The sequence below is a fragment of the Colletotrichum scovillei genome (genome assembly GCF_011075155.1).
Source record: "Colletotrichum scovillei strain TJNH1 chromosome Unknown Contig00010, whole genome shotgun sequence".
Lineage (NCBI taxonomy): Eukaryota > Fungi > Ascomycota > Sordariomycetes > Glomerellales > Glomerellaceae > Colletotrichum > Colletotrichum scovillei.
The window spans coordinates 1425892-1444334 of NW_023336268.1; the positions used below are offsets into that span (position 1 = coordinate 1425892).

The window sequence follows — 18443 nt, forward strand, 5'->3', positions numbered from 1 at the left end:
TCCTGCAATGTCGCGCTCGCTTCAAGTCGGCAGACCGACATATTATCGGACTTGTCGGACGACGATGCCCTACGCTACGGCTACCTGGTGGTGGGGGCCATTTTTTATTCACACTTTCGGAATTACCTAGTTCTCATTTTCTCTAGTAGTGGCATCCACACGGGCCGAAATCACAGACATTTTGACAGCTCCATGTCCGAGAGACGAGCGAAGCCCGTATTGGACCAGCCGCCGCCAGCCTACGGGATTCGGGAGTGCAGAGGCAGGTCGCAGGCTGTATCCGTAGATACTGGACAGTCTACAGACGCGAAAATCGCCAGGTCGACAATTCCACTTTGTGCGCTTGTGCGCTCGGGGGCCGCCACGCCTCGGCAGTTGGCAGCCATCGATCCCACCAAACTTTGCCCCAAGAAGATGTGGAATGCGGAAATTCCCACTCTCGTCCGATCGGTTACGCGGTTCACGGATAGAGCTCCAGTCTCCCGACTCTAGAGCATTCTGCAGTCTCCAGAGTATCCTGTATTCGTACGGATGCTTTGCACACAGTGAGCATGTTCTTCTGTGGCTCACTGGCTGCAGCCCAGTGCGGGAAAAGTTCGCCACCTCCTTGCAGATGATGTTACCAAATCGTCGGGATCCGCTCGGGACGTCGCGCGTTACGCGATGGTGCGCCCGTTTGCACATGGCTGTGGCAGCGACTGTTGGTATCTGCGCTGCTCTGCTCTGGGGCTTGTCAGTCATCGCAGTTTCTGTGGCCTTCATTTTCTAAGGGTTTTATGGATATTGTTACGTGTTCAGGGACAATTTAAGGGGTCCCAGAATCTCCCATGTGGTGTTCCAGGGAGAACCAGTCAACCAGAGCAGTTCGAGTTAAATAGGGGTCCTTCTTGCGGGCGCTCCGAAGAGGGGAGATGAGGAGTATCCTTGCAGGTCCTTACGGCGCCTTAGGAAAGCCAGTTGTTGACAACCAAAGAATACGGTCAGCATCGTATGGATATGGAGAGCCCCAGGGCCAATCCTAGGGGTGTGAGGTTCAGAAGAGCAAGGACTTGACGGTGAACTTTGCACAAGGCTCCGGTGGGTGTAAGTCTACATACACTACTCCGTACGTTGCAGGGATCCGCGGGTGATATCTCATTTCCTTGCGCGCTGCCCGCTTCTTTAGCGGGGCCCTGTTCACTCTTTTTTTCTTCTCTTCCGCCCCCTCCTGCTGCTTTTCTATTCGTACACGGTCACGACGGTATGGGGCCCAACCGTCCATCGTGGCCTTCTAGAAGGAGGTTGGGATGTTCCTTGGCTGGACTGGGGCACCCTTCTTATCGTTCCTTTCGGTTCGTGTTTGCCGACTGCCTTTTCCAGAAGGAGGTGAAGAAAGGCTTTGGGACCTACAAGCCTTGGGGGGTCTTAAGCGTCGGGCCTTGGAAGGGGTATTCGGAAGGCGGTAAGGATGTTGGCGGTTGAGGGGACTTTTGGGATCTGCTAGGATCGCGGGGAACCTTTGTTTTTTTCTTGTTCGTGTGGCGAAATTTGATTATGGAAAATCTTGGATTACCTTCCTCAGGTAGACTAGGGGAATGGTTTGAAACGATGAGATGTTGCGATTTGGCATGTGGTGATGTGTTGATTGATGGGCATTTTTCGGGCCATGGGCGGCTATAGACGGTGTAAAGTCAAGTCGTTGGAACTCTCGCGTGAGGTGCATTTTGCTTGTGGATTGAGGCTCAACGGAAATGGATTTGTTGCCTGTGGATATCCACCTGTCATTCCAAGAGTATTCGCCAATGACACGTGAGAAGATATCCTGCCCTTCGAGGATTGAAATTATTACACAATGGTTATACGTTTGTGAATACAGAAAAAGGATCCTTGGGACTCTGTTGACATGTACATTGTGATTTTCATGACATTTCCATCCACGCTAGATATGTGCGTAGGGTAATCGGGAACAAAGTTTACAGGGGAGGAGGAGGAGTTTACAGACTGCAGTCACAGTGGGATTGGCGAGGACGCCTATGTATGGAAGGCGTTAAGGATGTGATTGTGAAGATTGGGAAGAAAGGTGGATGGCGAGAACTATGTGTGAGTTGTACACAGTATGGACTGCAAGAGTCAAGAGGATGATTTTGAGTTTCGGGGGGCATATTGGGTAATGGGGTTGGCTAGTCAGAGAACCTTGTTTCGATAATGGTACGGAGTAGTCTGCGGATAGCAGATAAGGCACGTAGGGACTTGATGTGCTTGGCGCGATCGGTGAGGCTGTAAGGCGGTGAAGGAGTATGCGAGATGGGTGGTTGGATCGTTTGGTGTGTGCGGTGGTGATGGGACTGCGGGGGGTGGGACGGGACGGGTCGGTAGCGGCGATGGCGATGGTGACGGTGGGTGACTTCAGCCGCGTCAACGGGTGACGAGTCTCTCGATGAAGGCACGGGAGGGAGGGTTGAGTGAATCTCTGGTCTCGGTTGCTTGATGGGGCTGAGGATGCATCGAGAGACTAGTCTTGGTGGTACAGAGGTACAACGAGCTACAGATGTATATATTGTGAGAGCGTGAGAGTTCGGTGGCGTGGATTGCGTGAGGTGATGCGAGTATGGTGTTTACGTGTTGTTCTCTTGGATGGCGACATTTTGGGGATGGGTGGTGTACTTGGAGAAGGAGGGGGGAAGAATGTGTATTTAGGGGAGGGCTTCTTCCCCCTCGGAGTCTCTTAGACTTGGCTCTTTTTTTTCTGGTGGTTTGCTTGATGGTTTGATTTACAGGTTTCTCGCGGAATATTTGATCGAGGGTCTGGGGCTGAGGTTGTGCTTGGGGGGTATGGGAGGTGATTGATATCGATTGCGTTGGCTGCTATATGAATCACGGCGAGGCACCAGGCTTTTCCATCGCCGCGGGACGAATGAGGATCATACAGTTGCCACGAAGACGAGGACGAAGACGAGGACGACGAGGACGAGGACGACGACGACGACGACGATGATAGGCCATTGGATGTACGGGCCGGGATTGAGGTTGGGTGGATGGCATGGGAGACCGGCTTGTACTGGTGCAAAGTGTGATGGATGTTGTTGGCCGACCGGGAAGAGGAGAGGTTGGAGGTGTCAACAAGAGAAGGGATATATTGAGGGGATACGGTTGGAGCGAGGCGGACGACTTTTGTCTCGAAGAACTCGATCGACCTTGGACAGCGAACACTGGGATTGGACAAGGCTGAAATCAGGACATTGATCGTGAGGATGTTTTCTGAGAACGGTTCGGTTTTAGGGGGGTTACTTGAGCCATGTAGCTTGCTGCTACTTGGACAGGCATCAACTTGTGTCCGATATCAGAGGGTTTGATAAGAGTGCGGGCTACGAGATGAGAGATGGGCGAAGTTGATACCGGTATTTCGCTGTCGTTTCCCTTGGGGAGGGAGTCAGTGTAAGAGGAGGGAGGGATCATGACGCCCTGCCGTAGGCTTGGAGGGCGAGACGCTGTTTGGGTTCAGATATTGAGAGTCGGTTCTCGCGACCTGAACCATCGTTGACTTGCGTCGACTGATATGAGGAGGTTCGGAAGGTGGAAGGTATAAGCTGGTGGGATCACTGGACTAGGTGGGTGGTACTTTCGGAAGCTTTCCCCTCCGGCTTTGGTAGGTCTCGTGAGAGTTGACGCAGTTTGCGTCTTGCTCTTTCCAACTTACCTACGAGAGGCGGGAGGTCTTTTACCTCGTGGTCGAGTAAACGAGACGCTACGTCTGAGCCTCGTCCGGAAGACGTCGTTGGACGATCTCTCGCATGGTGTGCACCGTTTCTGAGAGGACTGATGACGAGGTGGATGAGGAGCGGACGTAGGTCTCGCCTTAGATAAAGGTGATGGTTTGACCTTCGAAGCTCAGCATACCGGTTCGTCTATGTATGCAGGTAAATATATAATCATCTTGGTAATATGATGAAAGATACCTCGAAAGACTCTTATGTTGTCTCAAATGTAACACAGCGAGTTATATGATTGTATTTGCTGATACGAACATGACAGAAGCTTAACCGCCATGCTCTAACTCTTCATCTCATGAAGTCAAATAGGGATCTATGGGTACATGGAAATATAGCAACGGAACTCGACGGGATATGAACATGCCCACGTTTGCGCCGTCATGTTTCTACCATATTGAGGATCGGAGAGGCTTAAAACTGCCAAGTATTCTGCACTTGACCATGGTGGCTGAGATGGGCCAGGTGGTTCCAATTTAGAATCCAATGCTGTCATCTAGACTGCTACTATGTAGATCAGGAGCCATAGCTTCAGATTTGCGATCTCGATTCGGCCGGCGACAGCATTCCTATCCAGAACCGCACGCAAAGGAGACATCATAGAGCCTGGGAACGTGAGCCCAGCACACCCGCTTACGTCGCAATACCTGGGCGGTCCTTCGCGTTACCTCTGTCTCTTTTGCGACCCCGGAAGAACAATCGCTTCCTTGGTACACATAGCCCGTCTTTGAAAGCCGTCGCTCATCCACTCTCATTGAATAACCTCCCATTGAGTCTAGATAGCCAGTGATGCCCGAGGGTTGTCTTCGCGTGTGGCGGGATAAGCACCCCCATAGGTGCGTCTTTACCAGGAAATCGCCACCTAATAGCCACAGTTATTGAACCATTCTCTACAGTAGTGATATTGGCTTACGCTCAACATGACGTGGTGAGATTCGGAAATCACACTCCATAAACCATCGTGCTTGGGAAATGCCACATTTATGGTCGTACATCGCGCGGGAGCAGATTGCGCCAGATGATCGTTTCCTGGACGGATCTGTTCAGAGATGAACCTAATGCTCGATTAGGGCTGAAGGAAGAAGCTGTTTGACAAGAAATGAGCCACTCTTTCGTGGACGACAGTACTGAAATGCTGGATGGTGTGGGCTCTGAACATGGAATTCTTCCTGAGGACGGGCGACGTACGACTCTAGCCGGTCTTCCTGGATCTCATCCTAGCGAAAAGACATATTATTGTGCATCTGTACGTATCCCTCACTCTACAAGGCATAGATGTAGAGTGTGATATAGTGCGGCAGTAAGAGAAAGCCGAGAAGCTTCACTGGGGACCCGCCGTCGGGTGATGTTAGCTATGTTTCCGTCACTGACGGTGGGTGACGGCGTTGGTTCGCTCCAGGAAGGAGCCGTTTGCAACCATTACAAGAGAGATTATGTGTTCGTGAATGAGCACGAATGGGGAATATCAATATCACTTGGCTGGCAAAGTTACTCATCAGCTCTCACAGGCCTGACACATTCGATAATTGCAAGTTTAGAGTGAGGTGTGTAATACAGCAAATCTCTAGTCGGAAAGCCTGTGACTGGACCGAAAGAAATAGTAGGAAGGCATGCACATCTAACAAGGTCAGTCGTGGCTGCGAACTTAATTTCCTCCCTATGGCAGAGAACCGAAGGACTTCATCAACACAGAAGTTGCTTTCGCCTGCTGAGTACCTGATGCCAGCCTGAAATAGAACGCCTCGGCCCCTTGTAACGTGTCATCCGAAGGTCATCGTATGTCGCGGCTGAACATCTTAGGTGCAAGGTATTCGCCGGAGACTAGGTGTGTACCTTTCACCCGGGAAACAGCATACGATTCAAGATCGTGGTCAAGCTCAAGCATCATGTGGGCAGCTCAAACAGTCATAATGAGGCTAGAAGGCTTGGAGGAATTAGTGGAATATCAGCAGAGGCACTTCAATCAGGTAAAGAATCATTCCACAGCAGCGATTACGGCTCAAAATCATGTCGTCATTTCGGGGCCAAAGCCAACCCTATCCTCTGAACGCCATCTATCATGCCCAGGACCTCGCGAAAACCCGTATCGAGGCCAAGCAACAAAGCGAAACTTCTACCAGACTCACGACGCGTTCGCGCTCACGTCATTGAAAATCTTCTTCTTGACCTCCATCGCAACGAGACCAGTCCGCTCCTGCATCGCTACCGTGTTGCTGTCCTTCACGAGCTTCTCGAGCAGTCCGTCGACCTTTTTGCTAGCTGCTCCGACACCACCCGTGCCCGGAGCGCTCCGTCCCTGACGAGCGACTTGTGTCGTAGTCTCCTTGATCTTGGATGCGAGATCAAGCATCTGTTTGTTTCCGTAGTCACGATTCGTGATGAGAGGGCTTTGGCTCAGCGTCTGCACCCAGTACTTGTGCCACAGCAGCTCCAGCATCTGGCACTCAAGCGTGCTCTTGAAATGGGACACCTCGAGGCTGTAGTACTTATTCGCGTGAGCGCCGAACTCTGCCGCCTTCGCCAGAGGGACTTCCTGCCATCCGTCGCTGGTAACGCCACTGCCGCTGGCCCCGCCTTCCTTCTCCTTGATGTAGTTCTCGGGGTACGTTCGGAAAGCTCCAATCTCCACCTTGCCTGCGTTGATGGTACGGTCAGGGTCGATGACGACGGCGAGGAAGGGCTCCTGGAATTGCTGCTGTAGCGCCTGGGTGCCGACGTCGATGCCGGACAGCCAGCAGCCGTAGCCCGGATGTGAGTGATACCATCCGACAACGTTCTCCATTCTGCCCTGCTCACGGCAGAGGCTGAGGTATTCGACCATGTATTCTTCGGCGTCGCCCTGGGCGTTGACGCGCGTCTCGGTTCCCTCCACGGGTAATCGGAAGGCATCTGTGACGATGAAAGTGTCGCCATTGACATAGCCCTGCATGAGACCCATCACCTCGAGGTTGCCGCCGGAACGGGCGTGCATCACCATCTTGATGAGAGCCACGGCGCTTATGCGGACATTTTTGAAGTGGTTCGGGTTCGCGGCCCACGGGCGGGCGTTCATCTGTTCCTTCTGGGCATCGAGGTCGAGGTTGTAGAGAGCGTCGCGTTTGGTGTCGACCAACTTTACGTTGTTGTCGAGCTCTATGGCAAGTGGTCAGCTGTGTCGACCGCGGCAATGGCGACATTGTAAAAGAGCTCACGACATACCCCAAGATTTGAGAGCTGTCTCCATCTTGACTGCTCGTTTCCGCGTGAGCAGTTATGTTTGCAGGAGATGACGTTGAGTGACGGCCAAGGCTCACAGGAAGGTTGGAGGTGCTGGTGACAATGGCAGCACTTACCCCACCATCCAGCTGCCTCAGCCGTATCTTATCGATAAGATAAAGCTATCACTCCAAGGCGGACCGTGGGTGCATTACATAAGCCTCACCAGGCATTCGCTCTTTCAATCGCGACCTGAGGTGTCAGGGACACTTGCAGGCTTACAACAGAGCTCCACGACCACCCATCATGCACATCATCAACACGGCGAACGCCAATCAAGCATTCGATCGCGTCAAGCTCAAGAAATACGGTATCCACATATAATGAGAGAGAACCGACGGAAAAGATGTTAGTCAACATTCTAGCTTCGGTCTCGACAAGCTGGCATTGGTCCAGCCGGACTTTGCGGTCTTTAATGTAACAGACAAGATGACGGAAGTTCGCTTTGACCCTTGAATTTCGAGCAAAGTCAAAAAAAGAATCAGCCTACGGTCGCGAGCCATACCAATTGGAATGGAAGATGCGAATGTTCGGCTATACTCAGGCCTCCCGTCTCGTCTGCTATTTCCATGTGGCTACATACTGGAATTGCGATGAAGTTGAGAACTGCCAAGTGGAACTAGTTCGGGAGATGGCCGTCCATGATCCACGGTTCAATCGATGGTACAAATCAGCGGGAGATGGGCAGAAGACCACGGGGGTTCTTGGGGAAAGGACCGAAAGCGATCTCGACGAGTTGCTGCGACCCTAGGCTCGCAGTTCCTGGCAATGATCCTTTCCGAAACGAATCACTGGGCGCCCCTGGTAGATCACGTTCGAACAATAACTCTTGGCAAGGTGGAAATCCGTGAGCCTCCAAGTCGCTGGGTCGTGTGGCTCCAACAAACGACACACGTCATGGCATTTTCGGATAACGCCAGTCCCGGGTCAATTATTCGCGTATTCCCACCATGGATGTCCGTCAACTGGTCTTTGGGATCTTGATCGGGGTCTCCGCTGCTTTCGCATCCACCATACGGACGTTACGAGCGCGATAGCGAGGGGTGTCCCAGTCACCCCGCCTCCGCAATGGGCGGCCGGTCCGGCTCCGAGATGTTTCGACATCATCCCAACGTCAGGAATGACTTTGAGGCGAAACACTAATTTCGTCGCAACACGTTGCGGTTCATGCAAGCAGCAAAGGAGAAAAAAGAATCAGACCGAAGTCTGCCGGCCTTGCGACGGCAGTAGAGTTTCACGGTCAACGACGCACGACCAAGGACATGTTTGGGCCAAGAGAAAATGCACTTTGGTACTGTCATTATTACTGTTAAAAATATATGGAAAAATGAGAAGCTGATTTTCTAGTCTACACAACACAGCATTGGCCAAGTTTGTTTGCGAACCCGAACCAGTCAACCGAATCCGAACTTGATGTAATTTGCTGTGAATTTCGGACTCTAGATACAAGGAAGAACTGGCGGTCGTCTCAACTCAAGGGTTGCCCGGGTCAGAGCATTAAGTTGTTGGCCCCCATGTCTGCCACAAAGTTGGACAACCCCCCTTAAGCGGTGAAAGCGCGAGCCTCAACGGCGGCGTACTCGTCGCGCTTAGCGGCCTTGGCCTTCTTGGTCTTCTTGCCGCGGTGATGGGGCTCACGAGCCTCAACGGCGTGCTCGGCAGCGTCCTCAGAAGCGAACTCGTCGCGCTTGGCAGCCTTCGCCTTCTTGGTCTTCTTGCCGCGGTGGTGGGGCTCGCGAGCCTCAATCTCGTGCTCGGCAGACTCGATGGCTTCGTCGGAGGCGGACTCGTCGCGCTTGGCGGCCTTCGCCTTCTTAGTCTTCTTGCCGCGGTGGTGGGGCTCACGGGCCTCGATTTCGTGCTCGGCAGACTCAACGGCCTCCTCAGAGACAAATTCGTCACGCTTAGCAGCCTTGGCCTTCTTGGTCTTCTTGCCGCGGTGGTGGGGCTCGCGGGATTCGACATCGCGGGCCTCAAGGGCCTCATCGACAGCAGACTCCTCACGCTTGGCGGCCTTGGCCTTCTTGGTCTTCTTGCCGCGGTGGTGGGGCTCACGAGCCTCAATATCACGAGCCTCGAGAGCCTCGTCGACGGCAGACTCCTCGCGCTTGGCGGCCTTAGCCTTCTTGGTCTTCTTACCACGGTGGTGGGGCTCGCGGGCCTCGATGTCATGAGCCTCAAAGGCTTCATCGACAGCAGACTCCTCACGCTTGGCGGCCTTGGCCTTCTTGGTCTTCTTGCCACGGTGATGGGGCTCACGAGCCTCGATATCACGGGCCTCAAGGGCCTCGTCAACAGCAGACTCCTCGCGCTTGGCGGCCTTGGCCTTCTTGGTCTTCTTGCCGCGGTGGTGAGGCTGATCGAAGGTGTCAATATATATAACTCTTTGACCTGAGCACATTTGAGAAGATTTTATCTTACCTCACGAGCCTCGATGCTGGCAGCCTGGGGCGCAGCCAGGGCAGGCATGGCGAGTGCCAAGGCGGGAGCCTATTTAAACTCACATTAGTCCTCGCGTTCCCACACTTTAGCCTAATCGTGGAAGGCAAACTTACTACATAGCGTCTGGCGACCTGACCCGTGGGGATGAGGTTCAACGACTGAACACCTTGGACGGCAAGGATGCTCGCCAAGAGGAAGTGGCCAAAGGATGGGTAGTGCATCTTGAAAAGAATGATTGGCTGACCGGCAGCAAATGACAGCAACTGGATTACAAGAGAAAGGAATGAAGGGTCGCGTCAAGCGATCAGGGGCCAACAGTGGAATGAGATGTACGGATGGTCAGGCAATGGTGGGCTGATGAGCGGGTTTGAGAAGATATTATATCTTGCTCAACGACCTCTGCGTCTTCGTCCCTCCACAGACGAGTTGACAAGGCACCCCCCCTTTTGGCACGGCACTTGGTCCATTCGCGAGTCTCCATTCGACTAAGTGACGAAGGCATGGGTTGAAGCCCCAAGTTTGGACGAAAAGGGCCTCGACTAGAAGGCGTCAAACTCTGATCGGCCTGCCGCGTAGGACCAGAAACGTCTCAGAGTCGGGATACCAGATGGAAAGGGTCTGAAAGGGGGTGGAGAGACAGGGCCATGGGCTATGACGGCTTGCGATGGTTGCTCGGACTGAGCTAGCCGCAAAAGATGGGACTCGTTCAAAACTCGTCGGGGCTGCGCTGATGATGTCGAACAGCACCAAAATGCTGGACGCGGGGAGGCTGGAAGGGGAGGTTCCTGGACTAGGATGTGAGCCGAATCCCGCGCCTGCGGTATCGTCGATGGTTGTCGTCCTCCACTTCGAAAGCTCGTATACGGAGTACTCCTCGTACCAAGCAATGAGAAGACAACAAGCATACTACCTTATTCCCTTTAGACATGAACATGGTTGCGGTACTGGACTCGCTTGCAGTTTCAGTTCCAAGAAGTTCCAAGACTACCCTGGGCGGTCAGCAGACGGGGGGCACACAGGGGAAACGGAGGGTGTTCTCTCGTTGTGCCTGGCGTCTCGTTCGACAGACCCCAACAGGATCTGATGCTAAGCCTGATCGACAGGACGTTACGGAAGGTCTTCGCGACGCCGCAGTGTGTCGAGGAAATACGCTGGTAGGGTGGCCCGGTGATGATCCATCAGCCATCTCCTGTCGTACTGTTACTCGTACGCTAGAGAGGATGAGCCGCACAAGGGATCTCTGATACAGCCACAGTCCCAGAATGCCAAGACTTGACAGCAACCGAACCTGGGTCGAGATTAAAAAGGTGTACCGACTCAAAACCGACCACTGTTGGTGTCCTGTGGTGGTGGATATTCCATGAGCAATGCGGCATCAAGTTGCCGGGTTTTGAGCCTCATAGGCGGCCCGGGCTCTTCCCTGGTGCCTTACGGCGTTCGTGAGTGGTCGGTGCATCCCCTGTGGGATGGGCTGGAGGCGCTGGAACGTGGTGACTGGTCGTGGGTTCTCCCCCGCAAGCCACACCCTGTCGCACCAAACTCCGCGTTTCGACACACCCCTGTTCTGAGACACCGCACCAACGCCTCAGCTGTGCCATTACCAGGGGCCCCTTTTTCTTTGCTTCTCTGTCTCTCTCTCTCTCTCTCTTTTTGTGTCTCTGCAACTCTTCGACTATGGGAAGAAGGTTCTCAGCTCTCTATCACATTCTCGAGGCAACGAGCCTGCTGCAGGGACGGAGACAGGGATACAAGAGCCAGGACTTGGACCTGACTAAACCTGACATGAGTAGCCCTGCAGATGTTACCAAGACTGCACGAAATCCCGTTCATGGGATTGTTCATCAACAAGGGCCAGCCCAATCATCGCCTTGGTTATTGGACGAGAGCGGCTAATTATTTCCGACCATCTATTATCATCCATCACTGCAGGGTGCACGCAGCACGCAGTATCTACTATCTACCCATGACCACTTGAACCAAGGCTTGCTTGCAACTCGACCGAGTCGACTTGCGTTCCCTATCCCACCCCCGGCTGTGACGGACTCGACCTCTGTCCTGTCTCGTCTATTCTTGCTTGGGATGATCGGCTTCTTGGCCTGTGCCGCAACTTCGCAACGAAGATCAAACAGCCCAAACGTTTCTGGTGGCTGGATGACATCTCGCTAGCTGGCGATTTCCATCCGACTATCCAGAGCCTATGCCACTATGGTCCATGGATCCCAAGTATCCCAACGGGGCGAGGTTGCATTGCACACACCTGCCAGACGGCGACTTTTCCTCCCTCGGTCTTGAGCGAACTGGGTCCCCTTCCCAAGTCGAGTCCTGTCATTGTTCGAGTTGGGACATAGTTGCGGCGCGCAGTCTCTCGCTGACGCCGCCTCTGCCCGTGCTCAATCTCTCTCTCTTTCTGTCTCTCCCTCTCGAGTCTCCTCTTCCCACCCCCATCGACTAGTCGACTTGGACGGTCTGTGATCACCCATTAGTTTGGTAATCTGATTTTCCGCGCCCGAAGCGATCGCCTTGGCACTCGTCTCTTCTTACCTTCTCTGAGAGCTGCTGGCCTTGCCTCCGAACTGTTTCCCCTCCCCTTCTCTTCATTCTGTGCATACCACTCTATCATTCTCCCTTCTTGTCTCTTTCTTGTTTGGTCACACTTTCAATTCCCATCATCCGTTTCTATACCCGACTTGACGTCGTCGTTGTGCCATTTCTTTGCTGTCAAATCTGTGACAGCATCCCTTCTTTCGCCTTCTATTCTTTCTTAATAAGGCACCTGGCGTGCTCCAACTTAACCTTCCGGTGCTACTACCTTGCCCGCCGAAGAGGGTCCCTCTCTCTTTAATAATCATGTCTTCAGAAAAGGTCTACCGGTCCGTACCCCACGAGGAGGAGGAAGTCGAGAGTCTCGCCGGAAGCCTCAATACGGAGAGCACCGAGAACGTAGAGGCCGCCACAGGAGGAAACGAAGCGACATGGAGGCGGATGAGGCTCGGCGATGAGCACCCGTGCAAAGAGAAGGCGCGCCGGCTTCTGCGGTATTGGCCTTGGGCTCTTCATGCCGTGCTTCTCACGACATCTGTCACGTTGTTTGCGGCATCATTCTGCCTTCGCTATGGCAATACGAATAAGGACGATACTTGGGTGACGGAGAAGTACTCATCGTGGTGTAAGAATCATCGCCCAATGACCATCGCTCTTCATTATGGCTGACTGTTCATAGCGCCTGCTGCAGGAATCATCAAGTACCACACCGAAAGGTACAACCTGACGCCCATCATGGACTGGTCACCCTTTGTTGGTGCTGGATACGAGATCGATAGAGCATGGGATCACATCACAAACAACAGTAAGAAGACGACTTAATGGCTGGTGATGTAATGACAGAAGCTAAAGAGGCGTAGTCGGCGACCAGATGATCTCGCGCGCCGAGCTCGACAAGCTCGGTCTCGATCCCAAGTCAATCAAGACCACCAATGCCGTCACGGGCGAGGAGGGCTACCGCGTCGGCCTCGAGGTGTTCCACCAGCTTCACTGCCTGAACCTGCTCCGTCAAGCTACGTATCCTGAGTACTACTCAAGGAAAGAAGTCGGCGGCGACGTGGCCGTTGAGCACAAGGACTTGAGAGGACACCTGAGTAAGTCACCACGATTCATGAGCCATGAGCATGAGTGGCAAAAAATGTAGAGAAACCCGCATTGCTAACGAGCTCACTAAGACCACTGCATCGAAGCCCTGAGGCTGAACCTGATGTGCGAAGCCGACATTGGCGTCTTCACGTTCAAGATGTACCCGGATCTCCCGCTCGAGGGCCACTGGCCCGACTTCAGCACGCTGCACACCTGCCGCAACTTCAACGACATCCGGGACTGGGCGCTGACACATTCGGTGACGTTTGAGAATGAGGAATAGGCTTTTTCGGCACAACACCAGTTGGAAGGAATCGAAAATGAGTTTTGAGTTGCGGAAAGGTGGTGGGCAAGGCAGGGTAACATAGCAAGGGTACACCTTCATACATATTGAAAAAGCATAACAGCGGCAATGCAGACCGCATACGGATTTCATTTTCCCCAGAGAACAAATAAAGCCTCAGCAAAGTTTCCTGTTCGCATGCGCCTCAAACCTTGTCGGGGAGGATGCAGAAGCTTCTCGAGTTTGCTGTTGTTTGGTATTAAAGGTTGGAATGAGTTTGAAGGTGCCAGACTTAATCTCTCACTGAGTTGCATTAGCTCCCGCTGTCTGTCGGGAGTCGAACATATAGCAACTTTCGGCCTCAACTGCCATCGACGAGCGCCACCTGGCAACAGTTGAAAACCCGATCAGCCCTGATGGTCTAGCGGTATGATTCTCCCTTAGGGTCTTCACGACACGTCTGGGAGAGGTCCCAGGTTCGAATCCTGGTTAGGGCCCAATTCTTTTGCATTTTGCGGTTTTGAACACTGGCGATAGGCGCTTCGTGTGGTGTACTTTTTGCCTCTCACAATTTCGTGATGTCTGCAACATTCCCGGGCTAATTGTGGTGGTGGGCGCACTGACAACTCCCGATTACAAAACATCCCTCTCCACGGCTGCAGCCTGCGAGCCAATCCCTATAGTAGGCGGTATAACTCGTGTTACGACTGGCCAGCTTCGCGATATACTTTTTGCCTTGTCCCTGCGCCGAAGCTTCTGAGACGGCCGTAGAAGATGGATGCAAGACAGAAGAGCCGCGGCGCATGTCGTTGCCGAAAGTCTCGTGTGCGCCCAGAACTCTGACAGGCTTGGCTTAAGGTACATGAGGCAGGCAACACAACCTTTAGGCGTGTCCCGTGGCACCCGCGGTTCACGTCACGAAAGTTACACAAGACTGAGGGAATCCCAGGAGCACGTTTGCCTTGGCGGTTCGTTTCTTCTTCCGTTCCGTGGTACCAAACTTTGTTTGTTCAAGAGTCGTGATCCCCTCATTGAGTAGTTCATCATCCTTGCCCCGTCGGCAAGTGTTTTCCGCGCCCGTTTAATGATGTTTCCCGTGATGCAGCGAGGTGAGTGAATCACAGAAACACATCCGTAGACCGCGAGTCGATGTAAATCATCCAACATAAGCTTTCATTGTGCCTTGTGAGGCGACCGCTGTCTAGCGGGGGTATCAACAGTTTCTATATCCATACAACCAACGCGCGCAAAAGTCTATCCCTTTTTCCAAATTACTCCGTTCCTTCTCTACCAAGCCAAGAAAAGGCTCCTCTAAGCCTCCTCATCCTTCTTGTCCTGGTCGGTGACGATGCCCATCTTCTTGTTCATGAGCTCATCGGGGTCGCCGGCGCCGGCGTCCAGAACCTCGAGGTTGCCCGCGGCATCCTTGGTGCCGGTCCTGTAGCCCGAGTGGCTGCCAAAGACGTACCAGACGTAGCCGGTGAGGATGGCGGTCGTGGCGAGGAAGGCGAAGATGGTCCAGTTGCCCATGCTGTACATGGGAGAGTCGGTGCTCGGGAAGAGGAAGGGGGCGGAGATGCCGCCCGTGTTGGCGATGGCGATCATGCCGCCGGTTGCGAGCGCGGTGGCGGTGGAGCCCTGGACGGTTGCGGTACGGTGCTGTTTTGTTTATTAGTTTACTTCTTCTTCTTTTTGATACTTCAATAGGAGGTTGAGAACTTACAGCAACGAAGGGGAGGACGGCGGCGTTGGTGCAGGCGATGATGCACACGGCAAAGTAGCGCACACCCCAGTGCTTGACGATGGCCAGGAGGAGGTATCCCGTCGCGACGAAGATCAAGGCACCAATGACGTGGCGGGAGCGCTCCTTGGTCCTGTCACTGTGCAGACAGTTGCCGATAATGATGAACATGGCAAAGACGTTGGGCGGAACGGTGAGCAGCTGGGCGTTGTAACCCTTGAAGCCGAGCGAGGAGACGATGGTGGGCGCGAAGTAGCCGAAGGCGTTGAGGGAGTTCGTCATGAGGAAGTACATGATGGCGAAGAGCCAGAAGTACGGGTCGATGATGGTCTTCTTGGCGACCTTGCTGTCCCAGTGCTTGTCGGACATGGACGGGGCAAAGGGGCCGAGGCGCTTGACGGCGAAGGCGCGCTCCTCTGGGGTGAGCCAGGCGGCGGTCTGGGGGTAGTCGGGGAGCATGAACCAGACCATGACGCCGACGATGACGGCGGGGATGCCCTCGAGGATGAAGAGCCACTGCCAGCCCGTGAGGCCGCCCTTGCGGTTGAGGAAGGAGATGCCGGTGGCGAGGAGACCGCCAAAGGCGCCGGCGACGGCGACGGAGGAGGCGAAGATGGCCATGCGGGTGGCGCGCTCCTCGGGCTTGTACCAGAAGCAGAGGTACATCATGATACCCGGGAAGAAGCCTGCCTCGGCGAGGCCGAGCATGATGCGGACGGCGAGGAGGCCGCCGTAGGTGGTGCAGGCGGCGGTGCAGATGGTGACGATGCCCCAGGAGACCATGATGCGGGAGATCCACTTTGAGGGGGAGAAGTACTTGAGCATGATGTTGGAGGGGAACTCCATGAGGACGTAGGGGACGAAGAAGAGGGCGACGGCGACGTTGTAGCGCTGGCCAGTGAGGTTGAGCATGGTTACGATGTTGTCTTCGGGCTCGTCGTTGTTGAGGGTGCGGGCGTTGCCGAGGTTGACTCTGTCGAGGTAGTCTGTGGTTCTCGTGTTAGTGGATGCTGGATGGCAATTTCTCGTCTTTTCTCTTGATGCTGGAGAAACGTACTCAGGAGGTAGGTAATGCAGATCCAGGGAAGGATTCTGAGATCCTGCTTGCGGACAATGCGGCGTTCCATCTCCTTGTCGGCGAGGTCGACGGTCTCGAGGCCGGGCACGTCCAGGGACGGCGCCGGGGCGAACATGGCTTTCCAGTCAGGCATCGTGGCGGTTCTGGGATGAACTGTGGAGATTTCGGTGAGGCCTCGGTGAAGGGTGTTTGATCGCGGGATTGGTGTTGAACTCTAGATTCAACGGTCACTGAGACACCGTTTGGGGTGGGTTACCCTGTGAAAGCCTGCTTTGGTGAGAGCGGCGAGGTGTAAGGCCGACGAAGTTGTTGATGGGCTTGTGGTTCGAGCACACTCTCGAAACTCATCCGAACGAGGAGGGGAGTCGAGTTGTTATAAGTCGATGCTTAACTCCCCTGGCCTCCTAGTGTCTACTGCATTTGGGTTCCCGCCCACATGGTTCGATCCATCCCGACTTCGAACCGTGGAAATCCCCATAGAACTCACTGCGACCCCGCGACAATCTGGTTTTAGAAACGGTATTCGTACAGCTAAAATGTTGCCTTATCTCTCTCAAAGAACCCAATTGAGCGCTGTGATAGGATGGGCGTGGTGGCGTGGGAATTGTCCCGACTGTTCGGGGTCTCCAGTCTTAGTGTCGAGTCGTCGACCACGCCCCCCCCTCTCCCAAAGCTAAGCGTCTTGCAAAAGACTGAAGTCAAATTCAATATGTAAATGCCGGCGGGGGAGATAACGTTTCATCCAATCAGATGGGAGGAAACGCTCTAGATAACAACGAAGTAAAAAGTTCTGGCCTGTGTCAGTGTTCTCCTCCGTCTTGGGCTGCTCTCGTCCGACCCGGGGGCAACCCCGGACTCGGAAGCTAGCACCGCGTGAACCATTTCCCAGAAGGCCATTAGATTCCTGCAAGCCTGCGAATAATCCATGCCTAGTTCGGGTTCAGTTGGGCAATGTTCGGCGTACTGCCGTGCGTCCGGTTCTCGGGGGTGGCTTGCAAAATTTTCGGCCTGCAGAAACACCACAAAGAAGAAGCAGATTAATAAGGCTTAATTTGTGTGAGGAAAAGAGAGAGAGAGGGAGTGAGAGACTGAGACAATCACACATGCCAGCTGAAGACAGCCTGGGAACTAGAAGCCCGTCACAAATTGCCGCATTTCCGGGTACGATCATTAGCAAGTGCAGAAAACACGAGGTCTACGTACGCTTGTAAGCCTGTAATTGGAGGCTAATACTCAAGATGATATTGAACCCCGTTCTTCGGATCGTCTGTCAGCCTGTCGCTTGCCAAGACTGCAGATGCAAAGACATGAGGATATTATTCAAGACTTCTCCGTGGGTCTCCGAAAGGGGGCCGGCCTTTCACGCTTCAACGCTTGAAGGGGGGCGGCGGCGGCAGCGGGCTCGTGCATGATGGCAAGCCCACCCCCGAATGCAACGACGATTTCCTTCTCCATTTTCCCATGAGTCCCATTCCCTATCGCCGTGGACCTGAATCATACCTGACAGCTGAGGGTTGTTCCTTGTATGGTTTACTCTCTGCGTCTCCTTTTTAGAGCTGTGCCTCTCGGGTACTCTCCTTTTTGGGGAGGGTTCTCACCGAATCTCGAAATGAAGGGACGCAAGAGACATACCCAAAAAAACCTGTTCGTCTCATCTCGCTGATGTCGGGGATCTGACTCGTGTATCTACGCTGCCGCGTCGCGGCGTAATGTTGGAGGCGTTGCTTGCTGATAACGGTTTCTGGCACACGAGGTTGAGAAAACGCCACGGCCGACGGCAACTTCAAGCGTTACTGATCAAATAACGCCCTTATGTGTGTCTGTTGATGTCGGTGTAACTGACTGCGTGGGATTACACGAAGCGATTTGATCAATATGGGCCCATCTACGCATCCTCCGCCATCCGCGACCGGGGCGGAGGTCCTAAAGCTCCATTCTTCGGCAGTGGCCCCGTGGAAGGGGGAGCCGTTCACCTAACCCATAGTAGCGTGTAGTATGACCGAAGCCTCGTTGGTGTTGTCTGAGAATGGTTGAACAATATCGCGATAGGCAATGAGCCAGAGCTGTCTAGGCTTGTGATGGATGTTATCCGCCCGCCGGCATCTAAAGACTAGATCTATCTGGCTGTCTGACATCTACACCATCAAAAGTGACAGGCTGACAGCAGTAGATCAGCTCCATGCCAAGGCTAGGCGCACATGCTCGTCTAAACCGACAGCGCGGGATGTGGTACGGTGTCTCCGCTAGTTATCACCTAGTGCGCGGCATGTC

At 53.9% G+C, this 18443-nt stretch overlaps 4 protein-coding genes across 4 annotated transcripts; 1 reads left to right on the plus strand and 3 right to left on the minus strand.

Annotated features, from left to right (window-relative positions):
* Positions 1-5740: 5740 nt before the first annotated feature.
* Positions 5741-7044, minus strand: HER10_EVM0011149 (Mov34/MPN/PAD-1 family protein). Its single transcript, XM_035480587.1, has 2 exons — positions 6945-7044; positions 5741-6878 (listed from the first exon to the last, which is right to left on the minus strand). The coding sequence occupies exons 1-2, from the start codon at positions 6967-6969 to the stop codon at positions 5869-5871; spliced, it is 1035 nt and encodes a 344-aa protein (XP_035328496.1). The 5' UTR covers positions 6970-7044; the 3' UTR covers positions 5741-5868.
* A 644-nt stretch (positions 7045-7688) lies between these two features.
* Positions 7689-10779, minus strand: HER10_EVM0010922 (alpha-galactosidase). The gene is made up of 3 exons (XM_035480366.1): positions 9557-10779; positions 9423-9491; positions 7689-9357 (listed from the first exon to the last, which is right to left on the minus strand). The coding sequence occupies exons 1-3, from the start codon at positions 9662-9664 to the stop codon at positions 8545-8547; spliced, it is 990 nt and encodes a 329-aa protein (XP_035328480.1). The 5' UTR covers positions 9665-10779; the 3' UTR covers positions 7689-8544.
* Positions 9032-13512, plus strand: HER10_EVM0005708 (uncharacterized protein). Its single transcript, XM_035475313.1, has 4 exons — positions 9032-12609; positions 12664-12789; positions 12845-13078; positions 13160-13512. Exons 1-4 carry the CDS (start codon positions 12291-12293, stop codon positions 13351-13353), a joined length of 873 nt encoding a protein of 290 aa, XP_035328017.1. The 5' UTR covers positions 9032-12290; the 3' UTR covers positions 13354-13512.
* Positions 13513-14517: 1005 nt separating this feature from the next.
* Positions 14518-16802, minus strand: HER10_EVM0004872 (major facilitator superfamily transporter). The gene is made up of 3 exons (XM_035474501.1): positions 16152-16802; positions 15077-16080; positions 14518-15012 (listed from the first exon to the last, which is right to left on the minus strand). The coding sequence occupies exons 1-3, from the start codon at positions 16303-16305 to the stop codon at positions 14665-14667; spliced, it is 1506 nt and encodes a 501-aa protein (XP_035327939.1). The 5' UTR covers positions 16306-16802; the 3' UTR covers positions 14518-14664.
* Positions 16803-18443: the final 1641 nt, after the last annotated feature.

What these genes read in the sequence shown, in the direction of transcription:
- HER10_EVM0011149 (XM_035480587.1), bottom strand. Translation starts at nt 6,969, where the DNA reads ATGGAGACAGCTCTCAAATCTTGGG. An exon ending in GACAGCTCTCAAATCTTGGG is followed by an intron (nt 6,879 to 6,944) that starts GTATGTCGTGAG and finishes CACTTGCCATAG; the next exon opens with AGCTCGACAACAACGTAAAG.
- HER10_EVM0010922 (XM_035480366.1), bottom strand. Translation starts at nt 9,664, where the DNA reads ATGCACTACCCATCCTTTGGCCACTTCCTCTTGGCGAGCATCCTTGCC. An exon ending in AGGTCGCCAGACGCTATGTA is followed by an intron (nt 9,492 to 9,556) that starts GTAAGTTTGCCT and finishes GAGTTTAAATAG; the next exon opens with GCTCCCGCCTTGGCACTCGC. An exon ending in CCAGCATCGAGGCTCGTGAG is followed by an intron (nt 9,358 to 9,422) that starts GTAAGATAAAAT and finishes ACCTTCGATCAG; the next exon opens with CCTCACCACCGCGGCAAGAA.
- HER10_EVM0005708 (XM_035475313.1), top strand. Translation starts at nt 12,291, where the DNA reads ATGTCTTCAGAAAAGGTCTACCGGTCCGTACCCCACGAGGAGGAGGAA. An exon ending in GGATCACATCACAAACAACA is followed by an intron (nt 12,790 to 12,844) that starts GTAAGAAGACGA and finishes AAAGAGGCGTAG; the next exon opens with TCGGCGACCAGATGATCTCG. An exon ending in GGACTTGAGAGGACACCTGA is followed by an intron (nt 13,079 to 13,159) that starts GTAAGTCACCAC and finishes GAGCTCACTAAG; the next exon opens with ACCACTGCATCGAAGCCCTG.
- HER10_EVM0004872 (XM_035474501.1), bottom strand. Translation starts at nt 16,305, where the DNA reads ATGCCTGACTGGAAAGCCATGTTCGCCCCGGCGCCGTCCCTGGACGTG. An exon ending in CTGCATTACCTACCTCCTGA is followed by an intron (nt 16,081 to 16,151) that starts GTACGTTTCTCC and finishes CGAGAACCACAG; the next exon opens with ACTACCTCGACAGAGTCAAC. An exon ending in CCGTCCTCCCCTTCGTTGCT is followed by an intron (nt 15,013 to 15,076) that starts GTAAGTTCTCAA and finishes TAAACAAAACAG; the next exon opens with CACCGTACCGCAACCGTCCA.